We start from the raw sequence: 26,476 nt of genomic DNA, 5'->3' as shown, positions 1-26,476 counted from the left end.
TAACTTACTGGCACCAGCAGCTAGTAAGTTACTGTAAAAGTGTTTACAGTATTAGTACTGATACTGATAGTATTTTTAAATGTTTGAAATGTTGAAATTTTACTGATTATATACTGTTTTAATTTGTGGCTGCACTTTGTGATTTTTTTTAATCTGTGAAAAGTGCTCTATAAATAAACTTTACTTACTTACTGTAATTTCATTTACAGTAATACAATTTTATACTGTTTTAATATTTACAGTATGAGTACTGTTTTTAATTTACAGTACAAGTACCATATTTTTTAATTTACAGGTTTAATACTGTATATTGTATTCATTCTACTATATTTTTATTTACCGTATTAGAGGATTTTTGTTTTACATTTAATTTAAATAGATATTTTTATAAATTTAGTATGAATTAGGTTCATCATTTAATATTTAAGTGTTAAATTTTATCAATTTAAATATAATTTTTTAATTATTGTTTAGTATGAATTATTTTAGATTATTTAAAATTAAAATGTTTTACTTTTTTATTTGAATATACATTTTATAAATTATTAAGAATGAGATGTTATTGAATATAAACAAATGACATTAAAATATATTTATTTAGTATGAATTAGATTCGATTATTATTATTAATAATATTTAAATGTAAAAAATAATTCAATTGAATAATAATACATTTGTGAATTATTTCATGAATTATTATTTAGTATGAAATAAATAATTACTTGTTCAATTTAAACAGTTAACACATTTTTTAACTAATGAATTTCCATGTTTTTCCAGTCTGTTGTGACATAATTTGTACAAAAAGAGTATATTACAGGTTACATAATTCGATTTTTTTTTGTCCGATTCACAGTAGAAAATAATTACAGTAGTAAACAAATATTTTCCCATAATCCTTGGCTATTTACAGTATCATACTGTTGGCACATTTAACTGTATTATACTGTACATATTACAAAAATCCGTTACAGTGTACGTTTTCGGGAAACAGTCGAGACTCGCTAGTTGATTTCTTCAATATTGCATCGTACTATTGTAGTGAAACAGAGCGTTACTGACAGACTGGGACGAGAGGAGCCGCAACAATGGAGAATATGAGGAAAATAATCAACATTCAAGCAGGATCAAGACTGTTAAAGGGCACAATGGTCCGCTTACAGAATGACATGTGGCTAAGAAGCACCAAAACACAATGTAGTTTGACTTTGCACAGAAAATGTAAAAAAAATACGGATTGTTTTTCATATTATTATTTAGCCTGCTACTTTAACATTGCTTATTTTTTCTGCGAACATAAAAGGCTTTTGTAAATTTGAACCAATTAGCAACAATCCAGCTAATAACAGGCGACTGCCAACAATCAATAAACCTCATTAGTATTCACACAGTAAAGCGATTAAAGTTGTTTAGCAAGACGTTTTTAAATAAAAAGGCTAATGTGACGAGATGGATTGTGCCACTGCCAGTCTTCATCGTCTGTGATTATGTTCATCTGACTGCAGAAAGCGAGGCCTTCATTAAACCGGCCTTGAATGTCCGACAGCGGAAGCCTGTTAAATACTTGATGCTTGACTTGAGATGTTAAATCTGCAGTCCAGAGGAATTTAACTAACGTTTAATATTTCATCATCACCTTAAAGAAGACTTTGTTCTGAAGTGACCATCCAAAATAGTGTAAAAGGAGATGTTTTCAGCATGTAATGTACAGTAAATCTGCGTGAATCCATGTGAAGATGAACAGTGAAGGATGTTGAGCGCCACCGTCTGGCATTACAGCATCCACTGCAGCAAAAAATATAAAGACCTTCTGGGTAAAATAATGATCAAATATTTATTGTTGTTAAAAGATAATTAATCATATTATTATTGAACATTTAATTTAATGATTTTTTACATTTAGTATGAATTTTATCATTATTGTTATCATTTAATATTTTAAATTTGCATTCTTTAATTTCAATATGCATTTATTATTGAGTTTGAATCAGTTTATTATTAATATGATTATTTAAATGTTTAACTTTTTACTATTTAAATATACATTTATAAAGTATTTCATATAAACTAAGTTATTTAATATTTAAATGTTTTACATTCTTTAATTTAAATATACATTTATTATACAGTATGAATTATATTATTTAACAGTTCAATGTTTTACATTTAATTTAAATAGATATTTTTATAAATTTAGTATGAATTAGGTTCATTATTTAATATTTAAATGTTACATTTTATCAATTTAAATATAATTTTTTAATTATTGTTTAGTATGAATTATTTTATATTATTTAAAATTAAAATGTTTTACTTTTTTATTTGAATATACATTTTATAAATTATTAAGAATGAGATGTTATTGAATATAAACAAATGACTTTAAAATATATTTATTTAGTATGAATTAGATTCGATTATTATTATTAATAATATTTAAATGTAAAAAATAATTCAATTGAATAATAATACATTTGTGAATTATTTCATGAATTATTATTTAGTATGAAATAAATAATTACTTGTTCAATTTAAACAGTTAACATATTTTTTAACTAATGAATTTCCATATTTTTCCAGTCTGTTGTGACATAATTTGTACAAAAAGAGTATATTACAGGTTACATAATTCGATTTTTTTGTCCGATTCACAGTAGAAAATAATTACAGTAGTAAACAAATATTTTCCCATAATCCTTGGCTATTTACAGTATCATACTGTTGGCACATTTAACTGTATTATACTGTACATATTACAAAAATCCGTTACAGTGTACGTTTTCGGGAAACAGTCGAGACTCGCTAGTTGATTTCTTCAATATTGCATCGTACTATTGTAGTGAAACAGAGCGTTACTGACAGACTGGGACGAGAGGAGCCGCAACAATGGAGAATATGAGGAAAATAATCAACATTCAAGCAGGATCAAGACTGTTAAAGGGCACAATGGTCCGCTTACAGAATGACATGTGGCTAAGAAGCACCAAAACACAATGTAGTTTGACTTTGCACAGAAAATGTAAAAAAAATACGGATTGTTTTTCATATTATTATTTAGCCTGCTACTTTAACATTGCTTATTTTTTCTGCGAACATAAAAGGCTTTTGTAAATTTGAACCAATTAGCAACAATCCAGCTAATAACAGGCGACTGCCAACAATCAATAAACCTCATTAGTATTCACACAGTAAAGCGATTAAAGTTGTTTAGCAAGACGTTTTTAAATAAAAAGGCTAATGTGACGAGATGGATTGTGCCACTGCCAGTCTTCATCGTCTGTGATTATGTTCATCTGACTGCAGAAAGCGAGGCCTTCATTAAACCGGCCTTGAATGTCCGACAGCGGAAGCCTGTTAAATACTTGATGCTTGACTTGAGATGTTAAATCTGCAGTCCAGAGGAATTTAACTAACGTTTAATATTTCATCATCACCTTAAAGAAGACTTTGTTCTGAAGTGACCATCCAAAATAGTGTAAAAGGAGATGTTTTCAGCATGTAATGTACAGTAAATCTGCGTGAATCCATGTGAAGATGAACAGTGAAGGATGTTGAGCGCCACCGTCTGGCATTACAGCATCCACTGCAGCAAAAAATATAAAGACCTTCTGGGTAAAATAATGATCAAATATTTATTGTTGTTAAAAGATAATTAATCATATTATTATTGAACATTTAATTTAATGATTTTTTACATTTAGTATGAATTTTATCATTATTGTTATCATTTAATATTTTAAATTTGCATTCTTTAATTTCAATATGCATTTATTATTGAGTTTGAATCAGTTTATTATTAATATGATTATTTAAATGTTTAACTTTTTACTATTTAAATATACATTTATAAAGTATTTCATATAAACTAAGTTATTTAATATTTAAATGTTTTACATTCTTTAATTTAAATATACATTTATTATACAGTATGAATTATATTATTTAACAGTTCAATGTTTTACATTTAATTTAAATAGATATTTTTATAAATTTAGTATGAATTAGGTTCATTATTTAATATTTAAATGTTACATTTTATCAATTTAAATATAATTTTTTAATTATTGTTTAGTATGAATTATTTTATATTATTTAAAATTAAAATGTTTTACTTTTTTATTTGAATATACATTTTATAAATTATTAAGAATGAGATGTTATTGAATATAAACAAATGACTTTAAAATATATTTATTTAGTATGAATTAGATTCGATTATTATTATTAATAATATTTAAATGTAAAAAATAATTCAATTGAATAATAATACATTTGTGAATTATTTCATGAATTATTATTTAGTATGAAATAAATAATTACTTGTTCAATTTAAACAGTTAACATATTTTTTAACTAATGAATTTCCATGTTTTTCCAGTCTGTTGTGACATAATTTGTACAAAGAAAAAATGTATATAGATTTCACTCACAAAAATTAATTCCCAGCTACTTAGACAATACAAATTATATTCACTATACAATTATGCTTTTTAAAAATGATTTTATTAAGTTAATGACTTCCCCAGGCCTATAAAACACACATATATAAAACCCCATGGTTAATATTTCCATGTTTTCCATGAGCCTGGGAACCATATCTGCATAAACACACGCTTCTCGCGTCACTTCTCCGAGAAAGGTTTTATTCATAACATCTGGAGTTCTACAAATATAGATTTTTCCCTTATAAAATCAAGTTATTTACAAACTCATCATTGTCCATCACAAAAAAAGAGAAAAAAAAAACTTTAAAAACTAGTTCATCTCACATATAATTTGCAGGATCTGAATGTCCCCGGCAACTTAAGTGTGAAATTTGCTTTTGTTTCCTTAAAATATTATTGTCGGTGTCTTATTTTTTGCTCATAAATGATCATTTTAATGTGGTTTTAGTGCCTTTCTTGAGCAGTTCATAGTCAAATCCCCTCTGACTATATGGAAACAGAAGCTCGTGTTGCACACACAGAAAGTCTGATGTTTGGGGACATAAGGGTTCGTCTGTTTAGGGGAACGAACCTTTAAAGGTGTTCTTTTACGAGTTCATGCAACATTTTGATTGTTTACCTAGGAAGTGTGTGTGTGTGTGTGTTGTCTCTCAGCTTGAGGAATGAAACAAACAAACAAGCGGGAAAGACCTTCTTGTTTCATCCAGACAACTTCTCGTCTGCCAAAAGTCCTGCTGGGCTTAGTTTTCTAGTTTCATCAGACATGATCTGTGTGTGTGTGTGTGTGTGTCAGTCGTCTGGTTCAGTAACACACTGCTCCACGATCTCCCGCAGGTTCGGGTTCTCCATGGCGGCCGCCACGCGCTCCTTATCGTTGATCTGTTTGTTAACTGAGAAAGAGCGACACAGGAGATCCAGTTAGGAGATCGAACAACTCTTACACCCTTATCATCTCACACTGATTTAATCAGGACACACTCCAGGACATTTCCAGATTATCATCGAGGGTCAGTGATCAAACACAGCTGTACAATAATCCAAGAGTCCGTTTCACACTTTCTAAAATGCAAAAGTTTTATCAATGGATGATCATTTTGGGGAATTTTGGCTAAATATTCTGTAATATAATCATTTATTGAATTTATTTTTTGATGGATGTCTCATTTGCCATCATTATATTTGATTAATTAATTTAAATGTTATATATTATTAAAATATATAAATTATTTTTTTGAAATATTATATACATTTAAATATATAAAATACATTAATGCATTTTTTTTTAAAAACAAGTCATATACATGTGTATGTATATATATATATATATACATACACACACATACGTATATAACTTGTTTAAAGTGTGTGTGTGTATATATGTGTATATATATATATATATACATATATACACACACACTTTGACAATTTAAATGAATTAAACAATTTTTATTTCATATATAATATAATATGATTAATCTTATAATTATTTATTTTTTCACAAATTCCATTGTATGTCTATTTATGAACAAAACAATATATTATGTACTTTTACATTTGTTTATAAATTTGATGAAAATTAATGAAAAATAAAATCATATATATATATATATATATATATATATATATAATGATTATTTAATAAACTTTTTTAATTAAAATTATAAAATAAAATCATGCATTTAAATAAAAATAATTAAAATACAAAATATATAAACGATACATTTTTCTAGAAACTAAAACATTAAAAGGTTACGGCGAGCTTTGTTAATGAAGCGTGTGTTGATGATGTGCTAGAGAATGTGTCTGGCCCAAGGGTCGTGTGAAACTGTTGTGATGAAGACGAACACTCACTATCCTCCTCGGTCGAGTGCGTTCCCTCGGTTATGTAAATCTCCAGCTGGAAGGGAAGAAAGCCAGAAAGAAAAATGTGATCAGAGGCCAGAAAAAAAGAGACACCAGAAAGCAAAAGACATCAGAAACACGACGAGTCCGACAATAGCCGTCGCGTTCGCTTTCATTTAACGGCCTTTCATCAATGCGACACCTCATTAAAAGCCTCCATGCCAGGAGGAGAGTGTTTACTCTTCCCATTCTTTCCCATTTCCACACGGCTAATAATAGAGCATCCAAACATCCGAGGAAATCTCTGAATAACACTGAGCTTTAAAGGGTTATTCAACCAAACATGAAAACTCCGTTAGTAATTACTCGCCCTCATGTTGTTCAACCCCGTAAGACATTCAAATTAAGAGATTTCTGATTAAATCTGAGGGCTGGATCACTCCTCCATAGGCTTCTCTGTAATTGAAACTGGCCGGCTCAGAAAGTTAGTAAAGACATCGTTAAAATAGTCCGAGTGACTACAGTGGCTCAACCTTAAAGGAGTAGTTCACTTTTAAAAAAAACTTGCTGATAATTTACTCACCCCCATCTCATCCAAGATGTCCATCTCTTTCTTTCTTCAGTCGAAAAGAAATTAAGGTTTTTGATGAAAACATTCCAGGATTTTTCTCCATATAATGGACTTCAATGGGAACCAAACAGTTCAAGGTCCAAAAGACAGTTCAAAGCGAAGGTCTTATCAAGCGAAACGATCACTCATTTAAAAAATAAATAACAAAGTTCATTCAACAAATGAAATGAATTGACTCGGGAAAAGATTCGTTCATTTTGATAAACAAGTTCAAACAGGAGAGTCACGAACGCGCATCACAGAACAGAGCAAGGCGACCATTTGTGCTTTATAAAACTTAAACTTTGTTATTTATTTATTAAATGAGCGATCGTTTCGCTTGATAAGACCCTTATTCATTGTCTGGAATCGTTTAAAGCCCTTTCAACAGTTTGCACTGAAACTGTCTTTTGGACCTTGAACCGTTTGGTTCCCAGTAAAGTCCATTATATGGAGAAAATCCTGGACGATTAAACCCCGCCCCCCTTGAACTGTGACAAAATCTTGTGTTTATAGAGTGAGTTCATGTAGTGTAACAGCGCAACGCTTCTGGGCTATATGTCAGAACGCATCATCACACACATGACCAGCGTCGGCCAATAGCGAGCCTACGTGAGGGCGAGGGCGAGTTTTCATGTTCGGGTGAACTAACCCTTTAACGGTGAGACGTACCTTGTGTTTGAACGGCAGGCAGCGCTGAAGTTTGACTTGTAAACACAAACCTGCAGGAACAGGGAATAACAGGAGGCACAGGGTTAATTAGCTGTCGTTTCACACATATAATGCTGTCTGAATCGTAATCACACCATTCGCTCGTCAGCCGGAGGAGAACTGAGCGACTGAGTCTGGCTTCTCTCAAGGGTTTTCTCCATTCGGTCACTGATGAGTTTTGGTTCCTCTGCACTTTTGTCGCCATTGGATTTTGCTTATTTTGGGGACATTTAATTTAATATGAGAACTGGACTGAGCTGGACGATGACATCACATTTTTCTCAATTTTTCTCTTCTTTTTTATATATAAAAAAGCTTTTTATATATATATATATATATATATATATAAACTTTTTTACAACACTACTGAACCATCACTGACTTTCCTATGACTGTGACACCATTTTCTTCCAGAAACAAACTTTGTTGCATTATTTACCTGTTAGTAAGTAAAGTAATAAAAAGTGCTGTATAAACAAAGCGGACTCGACTAATCTACTAATCTAATAAAGTTAGCTTTAATCACGGCCGGAGGATCTCGGATAAACTTCAGAGAATCCCACCAGCAAAAACAATACAACAGTTGTTGGGTTTTTTTATAGAATAGGAGGTATGGCAAAAATGACATGAAACATTACATAATTTCCCTACAATTTGATTGGTTCTTCATATGCAAACCCTTCTGTTACTATGTAGAAGCAAACTTATATCTCAAATCATTAAAAAAAATGGAAAAGGTTAGAAGTTCAGTTGATTACTCAATATGTCATGAGACTAGATTTATATTTTAGATATTGTTTCGCCAGCATCTCAGAATCTTCCACTGGTTTCAAGTATAATTTTGTATTTGTGACACAAGTCATTTTCTTAATGCAAAACAATTTTTTATGTCTTGATTTTGAAGTGAAATAGGATTCACCCACTATTGCCTGCTGTGGATTGGAAATATTAATAAGTACAATAATTTATTCATAAGGTTCACTTTTCAGCTCTGTTGACATTCAGACAGTCAAGCTGCACTTGACGCTCACATTTATCTGAGCGTTATTATAACCATCAGAACTTCATAACCGTGTTTTCTGCAGCATCAAACACCATTAGAGCTTCAGAACGCATTCAATCCTGTTCATTTCTAGAGAGAAAGCAAATATCAGCTCTGTGTAGAGTAATTCATATAGAGTATATATAATCTGAGAGTTTACACTGTTACTGTGTCTTTGATATTGTGTCGTTTTTAAGCCGGACAAGATAATGGATTACCAATTATTTAATGATTATGAACGGCCTAATAGTTCTGTTCTTGTTTTTTGTTGCTGGACAGTGTGATTGTGGTGTTGTCAATAAAAGATACGGTCTGTGTTGTCTGCTATCTGTGAGGTGCAGTGATGAACGATAGAGGTCACATGACTGTTTGGTCTTATCATTTCACACACACGCAATCTTCGTGGGGACTCTCCATAAACGTAATGTTTCTTATATTGTACAAACCTGTATTGTTCTGTCCACTTACATTAACCTGACCCCTAACCCTACCCAAATACACACCTATCAGCGTGGCCAGAGAGCAGTGTGGGACAGTGGGAGAGAACTTAATGATGATGAGGTATTCCTCGTCTCCGAGCTCCTGCACACTCACACACTTCTCCGTCACGACGTCGAGCTCCTCCAGAGTGTTGGGCTTCTCCGGATCACGAATCGTCCGGATCACGTCTGTGAAAACAGAGAGAATCTGGATAATATGATGGTATAATTCGAAGTACTCGGAAAATGACTGTGGTAATGATTCAGTACACTGGTATATAACATATTATCATGGTAATACCTTGTTGTTATGGATATGTACTATGGTAATATGATAGCATTCTTTAAAGTACTAGCCAGGAAAATATAATAGTATGATTATGGTGATGTTTACCACTGTATACAAATACAATATCATGCTATTTACACCTGACACCATCACTGTAACGTTACCATGGTATAACCTTGTTTTGTATTATGGATATGTAACGTTACAGTTAATATATCTTGGGATTCTTTGAAGTAACAGGTATTTGTTATATGAATACGGCAATGATTCCGTCCCATGGTTAACGTTATGACGTTATACATAATACAACCTTAATGTTCTGTGGTATTTATTTCCTACTGGCTGTTCCTTAAAACGTATTGCTAAGGTCATCGTTACTCACCATACACCTCCAGCGCTTTTTCCTCCATCTTCTTGCTTCTCTTGTCATTCGTCAAGTCAGAAAGTCCCGTGAGGATCCAGGCTCGGTTCAGTAGTCCGAACACGAGCTCCATAACCCGGTCCGGTTCATCGCTATAGCTTCAACGGTCACGCGCTTCTGCTCTTCCGCGTTCACACAGAGTCAGACCAGAGCGATCAACAGCCGAAAGAACCGTTCGACAGGTGTTGACGCGGTTTAACGGTCATCAACATTGTAAATCTTTCATTTACTGTCAAACCGTCTTGTGCTATGGTGTTATTGACGTGTTTTCTTTTACTGTTCTTTATATTTGACATCATTCTCTCGAAAGTTGTGGGGGAAAAAAAGGAGTTTTCCTTTTACTAGTCTCTCATTTACATTTAAGATAATTAATCATTAATATTATGTACAAGTCATAATTATGAGATTTATGAGTCGAAATTATTACTTTCGTATGACATACTTTCGATAAAGCGTGTCATAATTTCTGCCTTTTCTCATAAACGAATCAATATGTCATATTTTAACTTTATGTGATAATTCCGATTTAATATGTCCATAATTTCGACTTTTTATCTCATAGATACAACTTAGTACCGCATATTTTGACTTTTCATGTCATTAAATATTATTTGCAAAGTAAGTAAGTAGAGGAAATGGGTGTTGAGTTTGATTGGTTTTCCTGCCGTTCACGTGACGAGCGTGTGATAATCAGCTGGGGTTTGTTTGGATCATGGAGGCTGATATTTTGACTTTTGAACGAACGCTTTAGTTAGTTTGTTTTTTTATTTTTCGGACTTTGTTATTTTCATCTCGATTGTCTCTTGGTTTGTGTTTCCGGGTGAAGGATGTGTGTTATTCCTGAGTGATTGACAGCGGTTCGAGATGCTGCAGGGGTTGAGCAGGGCAGAGGCGCTGGAGGTGGACCTGCTGCCGGACACGGGTGTGTGTGCAGGGGTTGAGGACTCAGGTGTGTGTGCCGGTGTTGAGGACACAGTGAGGGTCAGGCTCAGTAAAGGCCCGTCAGTGCTGTGCTGTCTGAATGCTGGAGGTGAAGTGACCGTGAGGAACATCTCTGAGAGCATCAGATCCTCGCACACACTTCAGCACTCCTGCACTGAGTGAGTCTTTCACCGAAAATACTCTTTAAATGTAATATTTATGCATTTACTGTATGTTTACATTGCAGGTTACATTACATTGCAGGTAATTGCAGCTGTATGCGTCACCAGATTTCATACAAGGTGTTAAACTATTTGACTTTTTGAATTCTGACTCCTGGAAAACCCTTGAAAACAGACATGTATGAAAAGCTTGAATTATTGAAAGACAATAAATGTGAAATGACTGCTTAATTTTATCGATAAAACAATCTTTTACAACAAAATGAACGCTGCAGCCCGTCTGTCATAGATATAAAGACATTCCGCATGGCTATGAGTGGGATATTGCTTAAAAATATATATCTTTATCAGCAATATATTTATCATAGGATCCTTTCAATGGTTATAGTTACCACAGTCATTGCATCTGCTGAACTGTATTCTTACCATTTTGTTTATCTATTTTACCTTTTTAGAATTTGAAAAATAATAAAAATAATGTTTGATAAGTGAGATCTCTGATTGAAGTCCTTGAAAACAACAAAGTAGTGCTTGAAAAGTACTGGAATTTCATTTTACAGCGACTCTGTCCGAACCCTGTCATATTTTTATTTTTTACCATTTCTGTTATTGTTAAATCATGAAAACAGCAATGTCTCTCACTCACTCTGTTGTTTTGCTGTTGAGTTTCCTGTGGGAAGACCTGTCAGATCCCAGTGGCCGCGATGTGAAGCCGAAGTTGCTTTTGCTGGACTCTCAGTGGGATCTGAGACTGTATGAGCTGACCCCTCAGGATCAGGTTCTGCTCGTGTGTGTGACGCCTTCTGACTCGCTGCTGCGCTGCGTTCAGGACAAACACCCTGGTGAGAGAACACACACATCTTTACATTAGTGCTGGGCGGTATGAACCAAATTCTTGTATCGCGGTATTTTTCAAAATTACACCATTTCACAGTATATTATTTTTATTTTTTAAGCATGACTGGGTGTTAACCACATTTTCTACTAAACCACACTCTCACTCACTCACGCACTCTCTTGAAGCTCCGCCCTCTTTGCGAAAGCAGCAGTTCATTTGCATTTAAAGAGACACACAACACCATTTTAAATTCTGCTGATGATCTATCTATGTGATCACACACTCTCCTCCTCAGATGTGTGTGAGCTGCTCTCTCTCTCTCCGCTGAGCTTCACCGATGGCCTGTGTGTTCTGCTGGTCAACACGTGTGTCCTGCTGACGCTGCGCTGGACGGAAGAGACCTCAAGCCTCGATACACACTCCTCCTGTCGCCTCAACACCCCGATCCCGACGGGGGGATCCTTCGTGGATCAGCGGCTCTGCCGGGGGACGCTGTTCCTCCTGCTCAGCACTGGACTCGTGTGTATCCTTGCTCAGTATATCGGTTATCAGCTTTCAGATATTAAGAATTATCGGTGGTCGCTGCATCCTTATTAAATACTTATTATTTTTACATTATAAAATATATTCTTATGACAGAGAAATGACGGTCCTTCTCTGAGCCAGACATGATGCAGTTCACCTTTGACATGTTTGAGGTTTATTTATGGACTTTAGGACGTATTTTTATTGTAATTGTACATACACGAATCAATCTAGAAGATAGTTTTTAAAAAAGGCTTGTGAAACACCAAATTCAAAATATATATTTTTTTTATATTTTTTTTTACTTTTTGATTTTGAAGTGAAAAGTAAATATATAATATAATATACAAAAATATATTTTTTAATAATATTAAACAATTAATTTAAAATAATATAATATTAAAAAAATCTGACGTATTCAAAACTTTTAAAAGATATTAAATAATTAATGTAATATAATATTGTAAATAAACTCACAATTATTTTAAATAATATAACATTTTTTTTACAAATCTTAAGTGTTTCAAACTTTTAAATTATATTAAACAATTAATATAATATAATTAAATACACACACTACTGCTCAAAGTAATTACATTGTTTATGTTTTTGTATGTATGTATAATGCTCACATGCATAGTACAATTAAAATATTTCATTATATTTAAAAAAAAAATATTTGCACAAAAAAGCTTTTTTTCAGTGGTTTTAAATGCAGTACAAATAAATACTACCATAATGTAAATACTTTTTATTTATGTATTTAGTAATTTTTGAATGAATGTCTCTTTCTAAGTGTGTCTGATAGTTTTAGCCGTGTTTTCTTTGACGCTGAGTGTCAGACGTGCTGGACGGCACTGACGGGAAGCTCCTGGCGACGGTGGACTTTCCCTCATACTGCGGGTCAGCTGACCTTCCTCCGTCCGTCTTGTTCTGTCTGATCCAGATCTCGCGTGATCTCAGCACAGCGGTGACCATGACCCGGCAGAACCAGGCCCTCGCCCTCGACCTCAACCACTACTTCCGGTGCGCTGTATACCTAATCACATATTCAATTCATTCTGCAATTAATATTATACGACACGTGTAGGGATGTAACAATATATCGGCCCACAATATATTGCAACACAAAAATGCAACAATATGTATTGTGGATAGTTCCCCCAAAATAAAAATTACTGTGTGAGGAAAAATTCAGGTTTTCAGAGTTTTAGTGTCAGCACTACATTAAACTGATATATTTAATGTTGATTATAAATATGCAATGGGGGAATATTTGTGGTCCAGATAATGCAAAATGTCTTATTTTACCTTACCAGTATAAAGAGACTGTAATATAAATATAAAATATAAAAATAAAAGCTAATTCAAAATAATAATACATTTAAAATGTATTGCGTTCATTTAAATGTATAAAAAAATATTTATAAATAATAGTATATTAACAATATCACTGAACACATGGCGACCTGCAAAAATATGTAATATACTAATATAATATATAACATAATAATATGATATAATATAACATAATATTATATCATATCATATCAAAATGTAAGTATTCCAAACTTTAATTATATTAAACAATATAATGTAATCTTATATAACCGTGTGTTTGTGTTATCTTGGATATATATATATATATATATATATATATAAATATATTGTATTTCTAAACTGCAAAATGTATTCCAGATTTATTCCTTATTTTTTGTGTGTATAGCTTTTCCCCCCATCTGATGATTATTACATTTATTTATTTCATATATTTGTTTAATTTATATATAAATACGGTATAATATTAAGAACAGTATGTAATAGGTAAATACTGCTTTTATTATTATACTGTACTATTAAAATGTATAAATGTAATAATATAAATATAAAGACAAGCATCTTGGATATGTGGATCCATTATATCACATTGCAGCTGTATACCTTATATTATTGTTATTATTATATTTTCTTTTGTTGTCAAATATCTTGAAGTAAACTGCAATTTCCAGATCTATTCCCTATTGTTTTCTGTGTGGATTTCAGGATGTATCCGGATCACTTATATTGTCGCACTGCCGCTAATCCGCCGTTTCCCAGGCCCACTGAATCATGGGATCAGGACAGCCTCGCAAGCTCCGCCCACAGCCTAACCATACTAGAGAAACCCTTCCAAACAGACAGGTATGTTTTAAATTGAGTTCATCTGAAAGCTGAATACATACGCTTTCCATTAGGATAGGACAATATTTGTCTGAGATACAGATATTAAAAATCTGGAATCTGAAGGTGCAAAAAAATCGAAACATTGAGAAAATCGCCTTTAAAGTCGTGCATTTACAGGTGAAACTCGAAAAATGAGAATATGGTGCAAAGGTTCATTTATTTCAGTAATTGAACTTAAAAGGTGAAACTAATATGTTATACAGACTCATTACATGCAAAGTGAGATATTTCAAGCCTTTATTTGTTATAATTGTGATGCTTATGAAAACCAAGGTTTTCATATCTGTAACCCATAATCATCACAATAATAAAAAATAAATGCTTGAAATATCTCATGAATGGCATTAAAACATTACAAATAGCATTAAATAGGAATTAAATTTCATTTGAAGATAGGTTTGAAGGTTTGTGGTCCAAGGTCACATATAAATCTGAGTTCGTCTTTATAATGCAACATAATGCATCACTCTCACTCTGCTTCATTTCCCGGGCCGTTTAAATGTGTCCAGGTCGTGGGAGTCGCGTCTATCGCTGCTGTACAGTCGATGTAAAGGCCCACATCGCCCGGCTCGCAGGTTCCCCTGGTTCAGAGACTTCACACACATCGAGTGCCGTCGGGCGGCCGCCACTGCCAAACTCTCCCAGTCCTCCGTGAAGCCAGGGGGCGCTGCGACGTGTTTCACCGTGTCGGAGAGAGCCAGGCCGACGGGCCTGAACGTGTCAGAGTTCTCCGCGCTGGTTACGTTCGTTTCTCCTGGGAACGCAAACACGGTTCTGGCCTACTGGGATCTGGAGGGTCAAAGCGTCACGTACCAGCGGTCGGACGCTCCTGCCGTTCCCGTCCAGAGGTCTGACGACGAACACCTGTGCCTGTTACTGAAGGGTAAGACTTCTGTTCATCTGACCTCTGACCTTATGCCACGCATCTAAATATGACCTGTTTTTATTTTATATGCACTGCCTGTCATGTTGAACATCAGCGCAAAATTCAAGAAAAGTACGCCCCTTTTTTAGGACCATCAGTTTAAAACAAAATATTTTCTCACAAAAAAATCATATATAAAAAAAAAAAATCATATTTCTGTAAGCCTATAAGCATATATGTTTATTTAAGCATTTATTTTTATTAGAGACGCAAAAAGCAGCAATACACAAAAATACACAGCAATGATGTAACATAATTTATTTAAGCATTCACAGTAACTATTTATTTAAACATGCATGTATTTAAGAATTTACTTATTAAAACATTTTATATGTATAGTATACACATTTTTATTAATTTAAATAATTATTTCTTTTAGCATTTGTTCAAGTGTTTTTTATTTAAGCGTTTATTTTAAAATTTGCAGTATTAAACATTTATATATTTATTTTGTAATTCATTAATTTATTAGCCATTTATTTAAGCATTTATTTATCCATCATTTTTCATTTTTTTGCAATTATGCAAGTTATTGTTTAAACATTTATTTATGCCTTTTTTAATTTAAGCGTTTATTATTTAAGCGTTACATTTACAGTATTAAACATTTCTGTATTTAAGAATTCATTCATTTATTTAGGCGTTTATTTAAACAAGGGTTTATGTAAATATTTATTTAGGCGTTTATTTATCTATTGAATCGTGTTAATTTATGCATTTAAGAATTTATTTAAATAATTTTAACATTCATTTATTTTAGCATTATATGCATTTATTTATTTAAGCATTGTAGTATTATTTGTTCTGACATATTTTTGTGCTGGCTGTATTCGTGGAAATTACTAATATGGCTTAATTTTCTCTTTTATGCAAAATAAATTCTCATTTTTATTTATTTATTTATTTATTTGCTTACGCTTAGGTTAATGTGATCTGCTCATTCAGCTGGTATATAAATAAGATTTGAGTGTGTGCTTACAACCAATACTGTGATGGTGCGATGGTACACCGACTGTATTACCATGTCACATTGAGTGTATATATCATGTTACTGAATGATCATCTGTGTGTGTGTGTGTGTGTGTGTGTGTTTTAGCGTCGGGTCTGTCGGTGGTTCTGTTCTGTGTGACGCAGGAGGAACTGTTGAACCGGCTGATGGTGTTTGGCACCGCTGGTACGGTCGACTCGCTCTGCCATCTGAACGCATGGGGACGCTGTTCAATACCCATACATGCCCTACAGGTACACACACCACACACACACACACTATGGCATTTCATCCATATAGTATTAATGAAACCCAGAGAATAAAGCGTTAAAGAGGACCTATTCTGCTATCTTTATCTTTCTTTAGTGTGTAGTCTTGAGTTTCTCCCGGGAACGAACACATCACAATATTCCTCATTATAATAATTCATACGTAGATTAAAGGGGCGGGGCCTGGTTCAGTTAGTTAGTACTGTGTTAAACTGGCGGTTATGGTAAGGGGCGGGACATTTCCCAAACACACGCAACCAATCACAATACACTGATCCAGCCGACCAATCAGAGCACAGTGTGCTTTTCAGAAGGAGGGGCTTCATAGAGACAGGAAGTAAACAGAGCGTTACTGACAGACTGGGACAAGAGGAGCCGCAACAATGGAGAATATGAGGAAAATAATCAACATTCAAGCAGGAAAACCTGTTCTAGTAGAGCCTGAAACAACATCAAGACTGTAAAAGGGGCATAATAGGTCTTTAAAAATCTTTTTATCATGGTTCACACAACCTCAAACTTGACTGCTTTATGTCTGAAATGTCAGTAAGTCTATGTGAATATTGTGTTCATTTCAGGCCGGCCTCAAGAACCATCAGCTGGACACGGTTGATTTCTTTCTGAAGAGTAAGGAGAACATCCTGAGCCCCGCGTCTGGGTTTGTTCTGCCCGATCAAACGCCGGTCGCCTCGACCCAAACGCAGCTGAGGAGTAAGACACCCGCTTTAATGAGATCTTCTGATCCTAACCCCCTTCTCCACCCGCTGCTCAATTAAACGATCTGAAGAAGTCTTCTCTCAGATCTGCAGGTTATTGAAGGTCAGGAGCAACGGCGTCTTTAATGGGCATCGGTTTTAGCTTACGACCTCAGTGATTGGATCTCATGAAAGAGGAAATAGGAAATAGGTCTTTCTTATTTCAGTTATCGGTCATATAAGAACTCTTGGCTGATGAATAATTTCAGACACTGTTCAACATTGCTTGGAATCACTTCAAAAAGAAAAATACAGTTCAGTGCGGTACAATTATAATGAGGACTTTATAATTGTGTGTTTAAAACGTGGCTTTTAATGATGAGACTTTTGTTTTTGTAATCAGGCTCTCAAGAATTATATAAAAATGTGGATTTCGATTTTTCGGCCGATATATCGGTTATCGGCTTTCAAATATAAAGAATTATCGGTTATCGTATCGGCCCAAATTTTCATATCGCTTTATCGCTCTAATTATACTAAATAATATTAGAAAGAATGACTACTGAAGGATCATGTGACCCTGAAGAATACAGTAATGATGCTGAAAATTCAGCTTTGATCACAAAAATAAAACATAAATTAATTACATTCTAAAATATAAAAAAGTTATTCTTAAATTGTAATAATATTTCAGTGTTTTACTGTATTTTTGATCAAATGAATTCAGCCTTGGTGAGCAGAAGAAACACTTTTTTACAAATATTAAACAGTCGTAATTATTCCACACCTCTGACCGTGTGTGTGTGTGTGTACCAACTTAAATATATTTTGGGGACAAATTTGTACCAATAAGAGACCAAAATCTGAAAAAATAAAGTAATTAAAGGTGGATTTTTTTAAATGTAAAAATGCAGAAAGTTTTCTTTGATGGGTTGGGTAGGTTTAGGGGTAGGGTTAGTGTGTGTGTGTGTGTGATGGTTAGATTTAGGGGTAAGGTTAAGTGTGTGTGTGTGATAGGTAGGGTTAGGGGTAGGGTTATTTTGTGTGTGTGTGTGTGTGTGTGTGTGTGATTGGTAGGGTTAGTGTAAAGGAATAAAATATACAGTTTGTCAGTATAAAACCCATTATGTCTATGGAATGTCCCTGCTTAGATAGCTAAGTAAACATGTGTGTGTGTGTGTGTGTGTGTTTCAGATGTTCAGGCTCTGTGTCCGGCGCTGGATCTGCTGCGTTCTGCCATACGGGACACACACACAGAAGCCCAGAGTCATCAGTTCTGTGAACAACTGCTGAGCATCACGCTGACCTTCCTCAACACACAAACCAAAGTCCTCCTCACCAGCGCACACGGTAAACACACATGCCATCTCAGAGAAGTGAGCGCTTATTCAGTGACGTCAAACTGGAATATGTGTGTTTAAAGTGCTTAAAGTACTTGAATTAGAATTTAAATCCTGGAAAACCCTTGAAAACAGACATTGTTGAAAAGTGCTTGAATTATTGAAATACAATATATACATGTATACATAGCGTTTAATTTCTCAGAAAAAAAGACAAATACAGTCTTTTCACGCAAAACGAATGCTGCAGATTTTGAGCCGAAATGGCTGTTAGCGTGATATTACTCATATATTCCCTAGTTCATTCTTCAGGTCTATCACATATTCATCTGTTTGAATGAGGACATCATTTATATCCTTATAATGGTTGAGGGGATTTCATATGACGGGCTTGAATATCCTATTAAAATAAAATGGCATTTCTGGATTATCTATTTTAGAATTTGAAATATAATAAATGTATAGTTTGATAAATGAGATATTTGATTGTATTCCTTAAAAACCAAAAACAGCAGATTGATTTGACCGTATATGTGCGAAACACTGTGTGTTGTGCAGAGCTGGACGTGAACCGGCAGGAGTGTGTGCAGATTTTAGACGGCTACATCTCTGATCTGCGCGGGTTCATGAAGAAGTTCCCGTGGGCAGACGGAGGTGAAACACCAGTGTGTGTGAGTCCACGAACTCCTGCGTCCAGCACCGACTCGGAGTGGCAGTCGCTCTCTGATGAGGTCAGTCTACAAGAAAAAAAAAAAAGAGTCAAAAGCTCCTGCATCCTTTTCCACGAAACATGACATCAGGCCTGATATATATTTTGTGTGAGAGAGTGAGAGTGTGTGTACACAAATGGACAAACACATTGAACTTTTGTTCTTTGTGTGCTTTCAGAGCGCTGTATTGATATACTGATGTAGATCTGATAGTGTTTGGCGCCATCTATTGGTGTAACAATGTAACTTTCACTGAAGTCAGAATCACAATCTCTAACAGACCTGTTTTCAATACCAAATAAAGCATATTAATTATATAACTATAATATTTAAAGTCCCCCTGTGGTAAAAATCCAGTTTTACAATCAGATTTGATGCATAAACATAGCCATTGTGTTAAGACTTGCTTTTCGGTATCAAATTAGACCAATCTACGTTTTTATAACTCGCTTGAGAAAGATATTACAGTCTTAAAAGATAACAATGTATGACTAACTTGTAAGACTATGCAGTTTATGCATAGTTTATGCAACCGACCCCAGAACTAGTTTTGTTGTGTGTGTGTGTGTTTCAGGGTGTTGTGCAGCGCGCTGTATTGAGCAGAAGGATCCCACAAGCTCAGGCTTTTCTGCGCAGACGCGGCTCTGTTGAATGCAGTCTGGAGGACATCAGGAAGACCGGATTGAGACACACCTTTACCTGTCTCACTCACAGAGACCTGGAGCAGGCTAAAACACTGCTGACTAACATGGTACACACACGCACAGCTGGAATACTGTACTGTTCACAAGTTTGGGGTCTGGAAAGACTGTTTAATGTTTAAAGAGTCTCTTCTGCTCAACAAGACTGGATTTATTTGATTGAGTGAGTCAGTGAGTGAGTCAGTGAGTGAGTGAGTGAGTCAGTGAGTGAGTCAGTGAGTGAGTCAGTGAGTGAGTGAGTCAGTGAGTGAGTCAGTGACTCAGTGAGTGAGTCAGTGAGTGAGTCAGTGAGTGAGTCAGTGAGTGAGTCAGTGAGTGAGTCAGTGACTCAGTGAGTGAGTCAGTGAGTGAGTCAGTGACTCAGTGAGTGAGTCAGTGAGTGAGTGAGTCAGTGAGTCAGTAAAATGTGTGAAATATTAATAAATTCCATCTGAATATATGTTAAAATGTAATTTATTCCGGTGATCAAAGCTGAATTTTCAGTCTTCCAGTCTTCAGTGTCACATGGTCCTTCAGAAATCACTGTAATGTGATGATCTGCTGCTCAAGAAACATTTATGATTATCATCAATTATAATGTATATGGAAACCAAGACACATTTTATTTTTAAGGATTCTTTGATGAATTTACTGCCACTTTTGATCAATTTAATGTGCCCTTGCTAAATAAAATAAAAGTATTGATTTCTTTAATATCTTACTGACTGTGTAATATAACCCAGGACTGACTGTGTGTGTTTCAGGGCTTTAATGTGAAGGAGCAGCTTCACCGCATCTGTGTTTTCACTGCCGATCGGGATCTAAGGGCCTTCATGGTGAGAATGAACAATATATGGGCAATCTAATCCCTAAAATAAAACTTTTTTTGACGTCAGTGTAATTTTAGGGATTATTTGTTGCTGTTTTAGTAATATTGCTTTGTTTGCTGGCGTTCCCAGGTTGAGGAGCTGCAGAAGCAGAATTACGTCTCGCGTGAGGAGTTTGAGCAGGTGGAGTTCATTCAGACAATCGAGAGCTTGTGTTCGACTCCTGCGACGAGATGCTCAGGCCGTCTGGACAGCAGCAGGCGAGTGTTGCTCTCTGGGTTTCTCTTTCAGATATTGTTTCTGGCATATTTGACACTTTTATTGACACAGGAAATTATGTGGGCGGTACAGAATGTTGCAAGCTGGACTTGAGTTGAGCATCATTTCCAAAGCGTGGCTTTTGTTGACGTGAATTAGACGTCTTTAAGTTAGCAAATTAAGCATTCACTTTTTAATGACAATTTACTCCCCAAATTCTCATTCTGTCTGTCTATGTTTTGTTTAAATATTTTTTTTATTATTATTGAACATGTATAACAGCAAATAAATAGTTACAACTCAAAACAGAATTAGTCAACAATAATAGAATTATAAACAGTAGACAAAAGCCAGTAAAATAAACAGACCAAAAACATTGAGCCAGGGGTAACATATAATTTAAAATAAATCAAATTCAAGAGAGAGAAATGCCTTGATGCCTTTTTTTCCCCTCCCATTATATAAAAAAGCATAAATATTATACTTTGTGGACAACGTAACAGACTTTAATGCTTTGATGTTGCTGGAACAAGAGATGGCACCCAAATAACATCAGGTCTTTGTATTTTGTTTAAATGTTCTACATAAAAAATCTGAAGCCATGACATCGTCATATTGAGTACTGGATTGCGATTGGTCCTCTTTCATGTGTGTATTTTCATACTCAATTGTGATTTGCTCTTCTTTCTTACATTTATTAAACCATTGGCTGTAAAAAAAAAAATTTGTTAAGAAAATATAATTAAAAATCAGTTTTTATGTCGTTCATTTGTCAAGTTTTATTCTGGTAAGATCACAAACCTGTGAAATAATCAAGAAATAATAAAATATTTTTTTGCGGATTGGAAATTTAAACCTCTAAAATTCTTTTTGTATTATTTTGCATAAACTTCACTCCACTTTGTTAAAAAGTTCTGCATTTAAAATCTGACATCATCCTGATATTACATACTGGATTGCGATTGGTCCTCTTTCATGCGTGTATTTGCATTCTCAATTGTGATTTGTTTATCTTTCCTAAATCTATTTAGCCCTCAGTTGCTTATTTTTAACACTGTAAAAGGAAAAAGCAAGAAAGAATTAGAGAATAATTTAAAAGGCAAGTTGAAATTAATTCGCAACAAACGTAAAGACTAGATTTAGGTAATTCATTTCTCAGGCTTTTATTCACAAGCCACTCCAAAAATATGTCAAGGTCATATTTCACCTCAAAAAATAATAAGTTGCATATAGCAAATTAAGCTTTTTTTAACACTTAAAGGTGCAGTGTGTAAGTTTTAGCGCATCTAGTGGTGAGGTTGTGAACTGCACACAACAGAAGTTACGGTGGCCGACAGGAAGTGATGTCGTCTGAGACAGCAGAGAGTAGACAGTTAACAATGAGGATTCTTTACAAAGATAAATTAAGAAATTAGGTTTACTTAATTATTCAGTAAAACAACGTTATTGCGAATATTATTATTATATATCAGTGTTTTACTTGCTGACTTTAGCAGCTTCTTTACACGAAGAACAACATAGTGACGAAACGCGTTTGTCCATTCAGGGCCACCGTAGAAACATGTGGATGTAAGCGGGCCCGCCGTGTGTAGAGAGAAACGCCTCATTCTACACTCTAAAAAATGCTGGGTTATTTTAACCCAATTTTGGGTCAAATATGGACAAACCCGAAATGTTGGGTTAAAAATGTAATGTAAAAATTTAACCCAACGGCTGGGTTAGTCCATATTTGACCCAAAGTTGGGTTAAAACAACCCAGCATTTTTTAGAGTGTAAGCTAATAAACACAAGGGTTTATAAACCACTGAAGACATAGTTATGTTTATGATATTGCATTTCTGTCAACAGATCCTCCTGAATATTACACACTGCACCTTTAAGGCTGAAAGTGAGTTGTGTGGGTCTTCTGTGCAGGGTTCTGCAGATAACCAGGTCCGATCCCGACAGTAAAAGAGTTCTGGAGGAGATCCTGCCGGAACCAGAGGCGTCGTCCTCCGGGTCGGTACTGGACCCCGTGCGTCTGGACTGGGTCAGACACTGGGACAGAGACGCTCAGAACGCCATCCTTCTGTCCCGACTGCAGCCGTCCAGTGAGTTCAACACGGCTGACGCTTTTAAAATCATTCAAATAAAGTATTACATTCTTAGTAGAGATCAAGTGTACCGGTAGGGTACACCCGCTTTAAGTCGTCGTCATTGTTGTTGTTGCAGCTCGGGGTTCGTGGGACGCCGCTGTTTTGTGGTCGTATCTCACCTCTCTGCACGATTCTGTTCGGGTGTGTTCATGGGTCTGCGGTTCTGCTGGAGAGAGGCCAGCGCTCACAGCGGACGTCATCAACAGCAACAGCCTGTGTGGGGAATACCTGCGCCACCGAGTCCTGGACCTGCTCGCCCGGTCAGAGCCGCTCACATGAACACATCACCAGCAAACACACACACATACACCTCAAGAACTAGGGCCCTATTTTAACGATCGACAGGTGAAACTCGGAACAATTTGAATATTGTGCAAAAGTTACCTTAAAAGGTGAAACTAATAGACTCATTATATGCAAAGTGAGATATTTCAAGCCTTTATTTGTTATATTTTTGATGATTATGGCTTACAGGTTTGAAAACCTTTTCACAATATTCTACTTTTGAATTTTGGGTTTTCATAAGCTGTAAATGTAAAAATGTATTAGTCTATTTCAGTTCCTCAAAATAGCAACAATGCACCCAAACACGCCTCGTTCACAGACTAGTCATTAGACTAAACTCCGCCAGGCTGAAACTAGCAAGAAACACTAGCATTGCGCCGGGTGTGTGATAGGGTCCCTAATGTTAGTGTTGCTGTGTGTGTTCAGACAGGGCCTGTTTGTGCAGTCCGAGATGGAGGACTTTGAGCAGTTGCTGTGGCGACTGGGTCAAGCTGGTGGAGTGATGCATCATGGGAACGGCCCTCCCGTCGCACAGTTCCAGGGGTCACAGGGTCAGGAGTTTCACCAGCGCTTCGTCCTGCACTGCCTGCAGAACAGCCTTCAGTACCTGCTCTACTGCTACCTGGAGCACTACAGGTGAGGCCCGGGACTGCGCTTACTGTATACAGCCAAGTGAAAACTCTCCTTTACGCTGTTTACATTACTAGAAAATTCAACTTGTTTTTTGAAGTGTGTGCGAGAGTGAATGTGTAAATGCATATATATATATATATGTGTGTGTGTGTGTGTGTGATTATAAATATAAAAATGGAAAAAGTGTTTTTTTAAATGTATATAAAATAATTGCCTAAAATTAATAAATTGCATGTGAATGTGTGTGTGTGTATGTATATATATATATATATATATATATAAATGGAAATATACTTTAAAAAATGAAAAAACACATTAAAAAATGTATATAAAATAATTGCCTAAAATTAATAAATTGCGTGTGTGAGAGTGAATGTGTGTATATTATATATATATATATATATATATATATATATATATATATATATATATATATATACACGTATACATGTATACATATAAAATGGAAATATTCTTTTAAAAATAAAAATGTATATAAAATAATTGCCTAAAATTAATAAATTGCATATTAAATATAAAAAATTATAACTTGTATATGCACAATTTTGATATGCACACTATGAATATTAATTCCAAATTCCAAAATTACCCAAAATATATAAAAATTTTATATAGCAATTTAAATTTAAAATCTATAAAATGTTAAGAAATATATAAGGTGTAGGGTGGGCGTCTGTGTATAATTTTACAAATAAAAATAAATATTATAATTTTATAAATATAAAAAATTGATCGAATTTATTGCCCTAAAATGTATAAATAATAAAAATCTTAAAAGAAAAAAAATTATAACGCATATATCCACACTATAAAAAAATATATAATGAATTAAATATATATTTTTATATATTTTAAATTTAGATTTTAAAAAATGTATGAATTGTGTCTGATATGTTTTTTAGTAGAAGTCATCTGATGTGCATGTGTTTCTCTCTTTCTCTCTGTGCTTCAGGTTAACTCCGGAGAATTGCCCGGTTCTGAGCGACAGGAACCTGTTTGAGAGTTTCCCCTGGTTTGAGATGATGCTGAAACTCCAGAATATTACCAGAGACCTTAAAGGTGCGAGTGTTTTCATTCAACGTCGTGTGCGAATAGTGTTCTAATCTGTCAGTCTATGGTTTCTTATAGGTTCATGTAATACGGCTTTTCATTTCTCAATGGGAAAAGTGTTCTCAATGTGTGTGTTTTGTGTTTCAGACCCCGAGCGTGTGTTTGAGGCCAGTGTGAAGTGTGCCCAGGTGCTTCTGCCCGGCAGTCAGGCCAGCATCAGCAGTATGTTACTGGAGGGTCACAGTCTCCTCGCCCTGGCCACTATCATGTTCAGAGCCGGCGGCATCGACCAGGTGTGTGAGTGTGTGAGAGAGTGTGTTACTGGATGGTCTCTTCGCCCTGTCCACTATCATCTTCAGAGCCGACGGCATTTACCAGGTGTGTGTGTGAGAGAGTGTGTATATATGTGTGACCGTGTGTCCTCTGTGTGCAGGCAGTGCGTGAGGGCGAGCGAGGGCAGGACCCGCTGAGCAGAGTCGACCCGCAGCTTCTGAGAATGGCTCTGAGTGCGTATCCCAAACTCAGGACGGCCCTGTTCCCCCAGAGCGTCTCGAGAGACACATCCCTCTACAGCCTCATGCAGGTGCGCACACACACACGAGTCAGTGAGTGAGCGAGTGAGTGAGTGAGTGAGTCAGGGAGTGAGTCAGTGAGTGAGTCAGTGAGTCAGTGAGTGAGTCAGTGAGTGAGTCAGTCAGTGAGTGAGTCAGTCAGTGAGTGAGTCAGTGAGTGAAAGAGTCAGTGAGTGAGTGAGTGAGTCAGTGAGTGAGTGAGTCAGTGAGTGAGTGAAAGAGTCAGTGAGTGAGTGAGTGAGTCAGTGAGTGAGTGAGTCAGTGAGTGAGTCAGTGAGTGAGTGAGTGAGTCAGTCAGTGAGTGAGTGAGTCAGTGAGTGAGTCAGTCAGTGAGTGAGTGAGTCAGTGAGTGAAAGAGTCAGTGAGTCAGTGAGTGAGTGAGTGAATCAGTGAGTGAGTGAGTCAGTGAGTGAGTCAGTGAGTGAGTGAGTCAGTGAGTGAGTCAGTGAGTGAGTCAGTCAGTGAGTGAGTGAGTCAGTGAGTGAGTGAGTCAGTGAGTGAGTGAGTCAGTGAGTGAGTGAGTCAGTGAGTGAAAGAGTCAGTGAGTCAGTGAGTGAGTG

General features: G+C 35.2%; 2 protein-coding genes across 2 annotated transcripts in view; one reads left to right on the top strand and one right to left on the bottom strand.

Annotated features, from left to right (window-relative positions):
• Positions 1-4,626: 4,626 nt before the first annotated feature.
• ciao2a (cytosolic iron-sulfur assembly component 2A) lies at positions 4,627-9,936 on the bottom strand. Its single transcript, XM_039648165.2, has 5 exons — positions 9,801-9,936; positions 9,154-9,318; positions 7,570-7,619; positions 6,297-6,342; positions 4,627-5,335 (listed from the first exon to the last, which is right to left on the bottom strand). The coding sequence occupies exons 1-5, from the start codon at positions 9,910-9,912 to the stop codon at positions 5,235-5,237; spliced, it is 474 nt and encodes a 157-aa protein (XP_039504099.1). The 5' UTR covers positions 9,913-9,936; the 3' UTR covers positions 4,627-5,234.
• The window catches only part of spg11 (SPG11 vesicle trafficking associated, spatacsin), a 33,504-nt gene continuing 16,948 nt past the window's right edge, over positions 9,921-26,476 (top strand). Inside the window, exons 1-20 of the mRNA XM_039648162.2 lie at positions 9,921-10,052; positions 10,666-10,939; positions 11,609-11,784; positions 12,076-12,303; positions 13,148-13,331; positions 14,349-14,486; positions 15,038-15,411; positions 16,550-16,695; positions 17,289-17,421; positions 18,600-18,755; positions 19,304-19,476; positions 20,030-20,206; positions 20,900-20,971; positions 21,095-21,222; positions 23,135-23,310; positions 23,432-23,615; positions 24,067-24,276; positions 25,247-25,353; positions 25,492-25,637; positions 25,778-25,927. Of these exons, the coding sequence (XP_039504096.2) occupies positions 10,704-10,939; positions 11,609-11,784; positions 12,076-12,303; positions 13,148-13,331; positions 14,349-14,486; positions 15,038-15,411; positions 16,550-16,695; positions 17,289-17,421; positions 18,600-18,755; positions 19,304-19,476; positions 20,030-20,206; positions 20,900-20,971; positions 21,095-21,222; positions 23,135-23,310; positions 23,432-23,615; positions 24,067-24,276; positions 25,247-25,353; positions 25,492-25,637; positions 25,778-25,927 (3,294 nt within the window). The 5' untranslated portion in view covers positions 9,921-10,052; positions 10,666-10,703. The remainder of the gene's footprint in view (positions 10,053-10,665; positions 10,940-11,608; positions 11,785-12,075; positions 12,304-13,147; positions 13,332-14,348; positions 14,487-15,037; positions 15,412-16,549; positions 16,696-17,288; positions 17,422-18,599; positions 18,756-19,303; positions 19,477-20,029; positions 20,207-20,899; positions 20,972-21,094; positions 21,223-23,134; positions 23,311-23,431; positions 23,616-24,066; positions 24,277-25,246; positions 25,354-25,491; positions 25,638-25,777; positions 25,928-26,476) is intronic.

This window comes from Pimephales promelas, chromosome 25 (genome assembly GCF_988280905.1).
Source record: "Pimephales promelas chromosome 25, fPimPro1.hap1.1, whole genome shotgun sequence".
Lineage (NCBI taxonomy): Eukaryota > Metazoa > Chordata > Actinopteri > Cypriniformes > Leuciscidae > Pimephales > Pimephales promelas.
The sequence above is the reverse complement of the archived record's forward strand: the minus strand, read 5'-3'. Positions and strand labels throughout refer to the sequence as shown.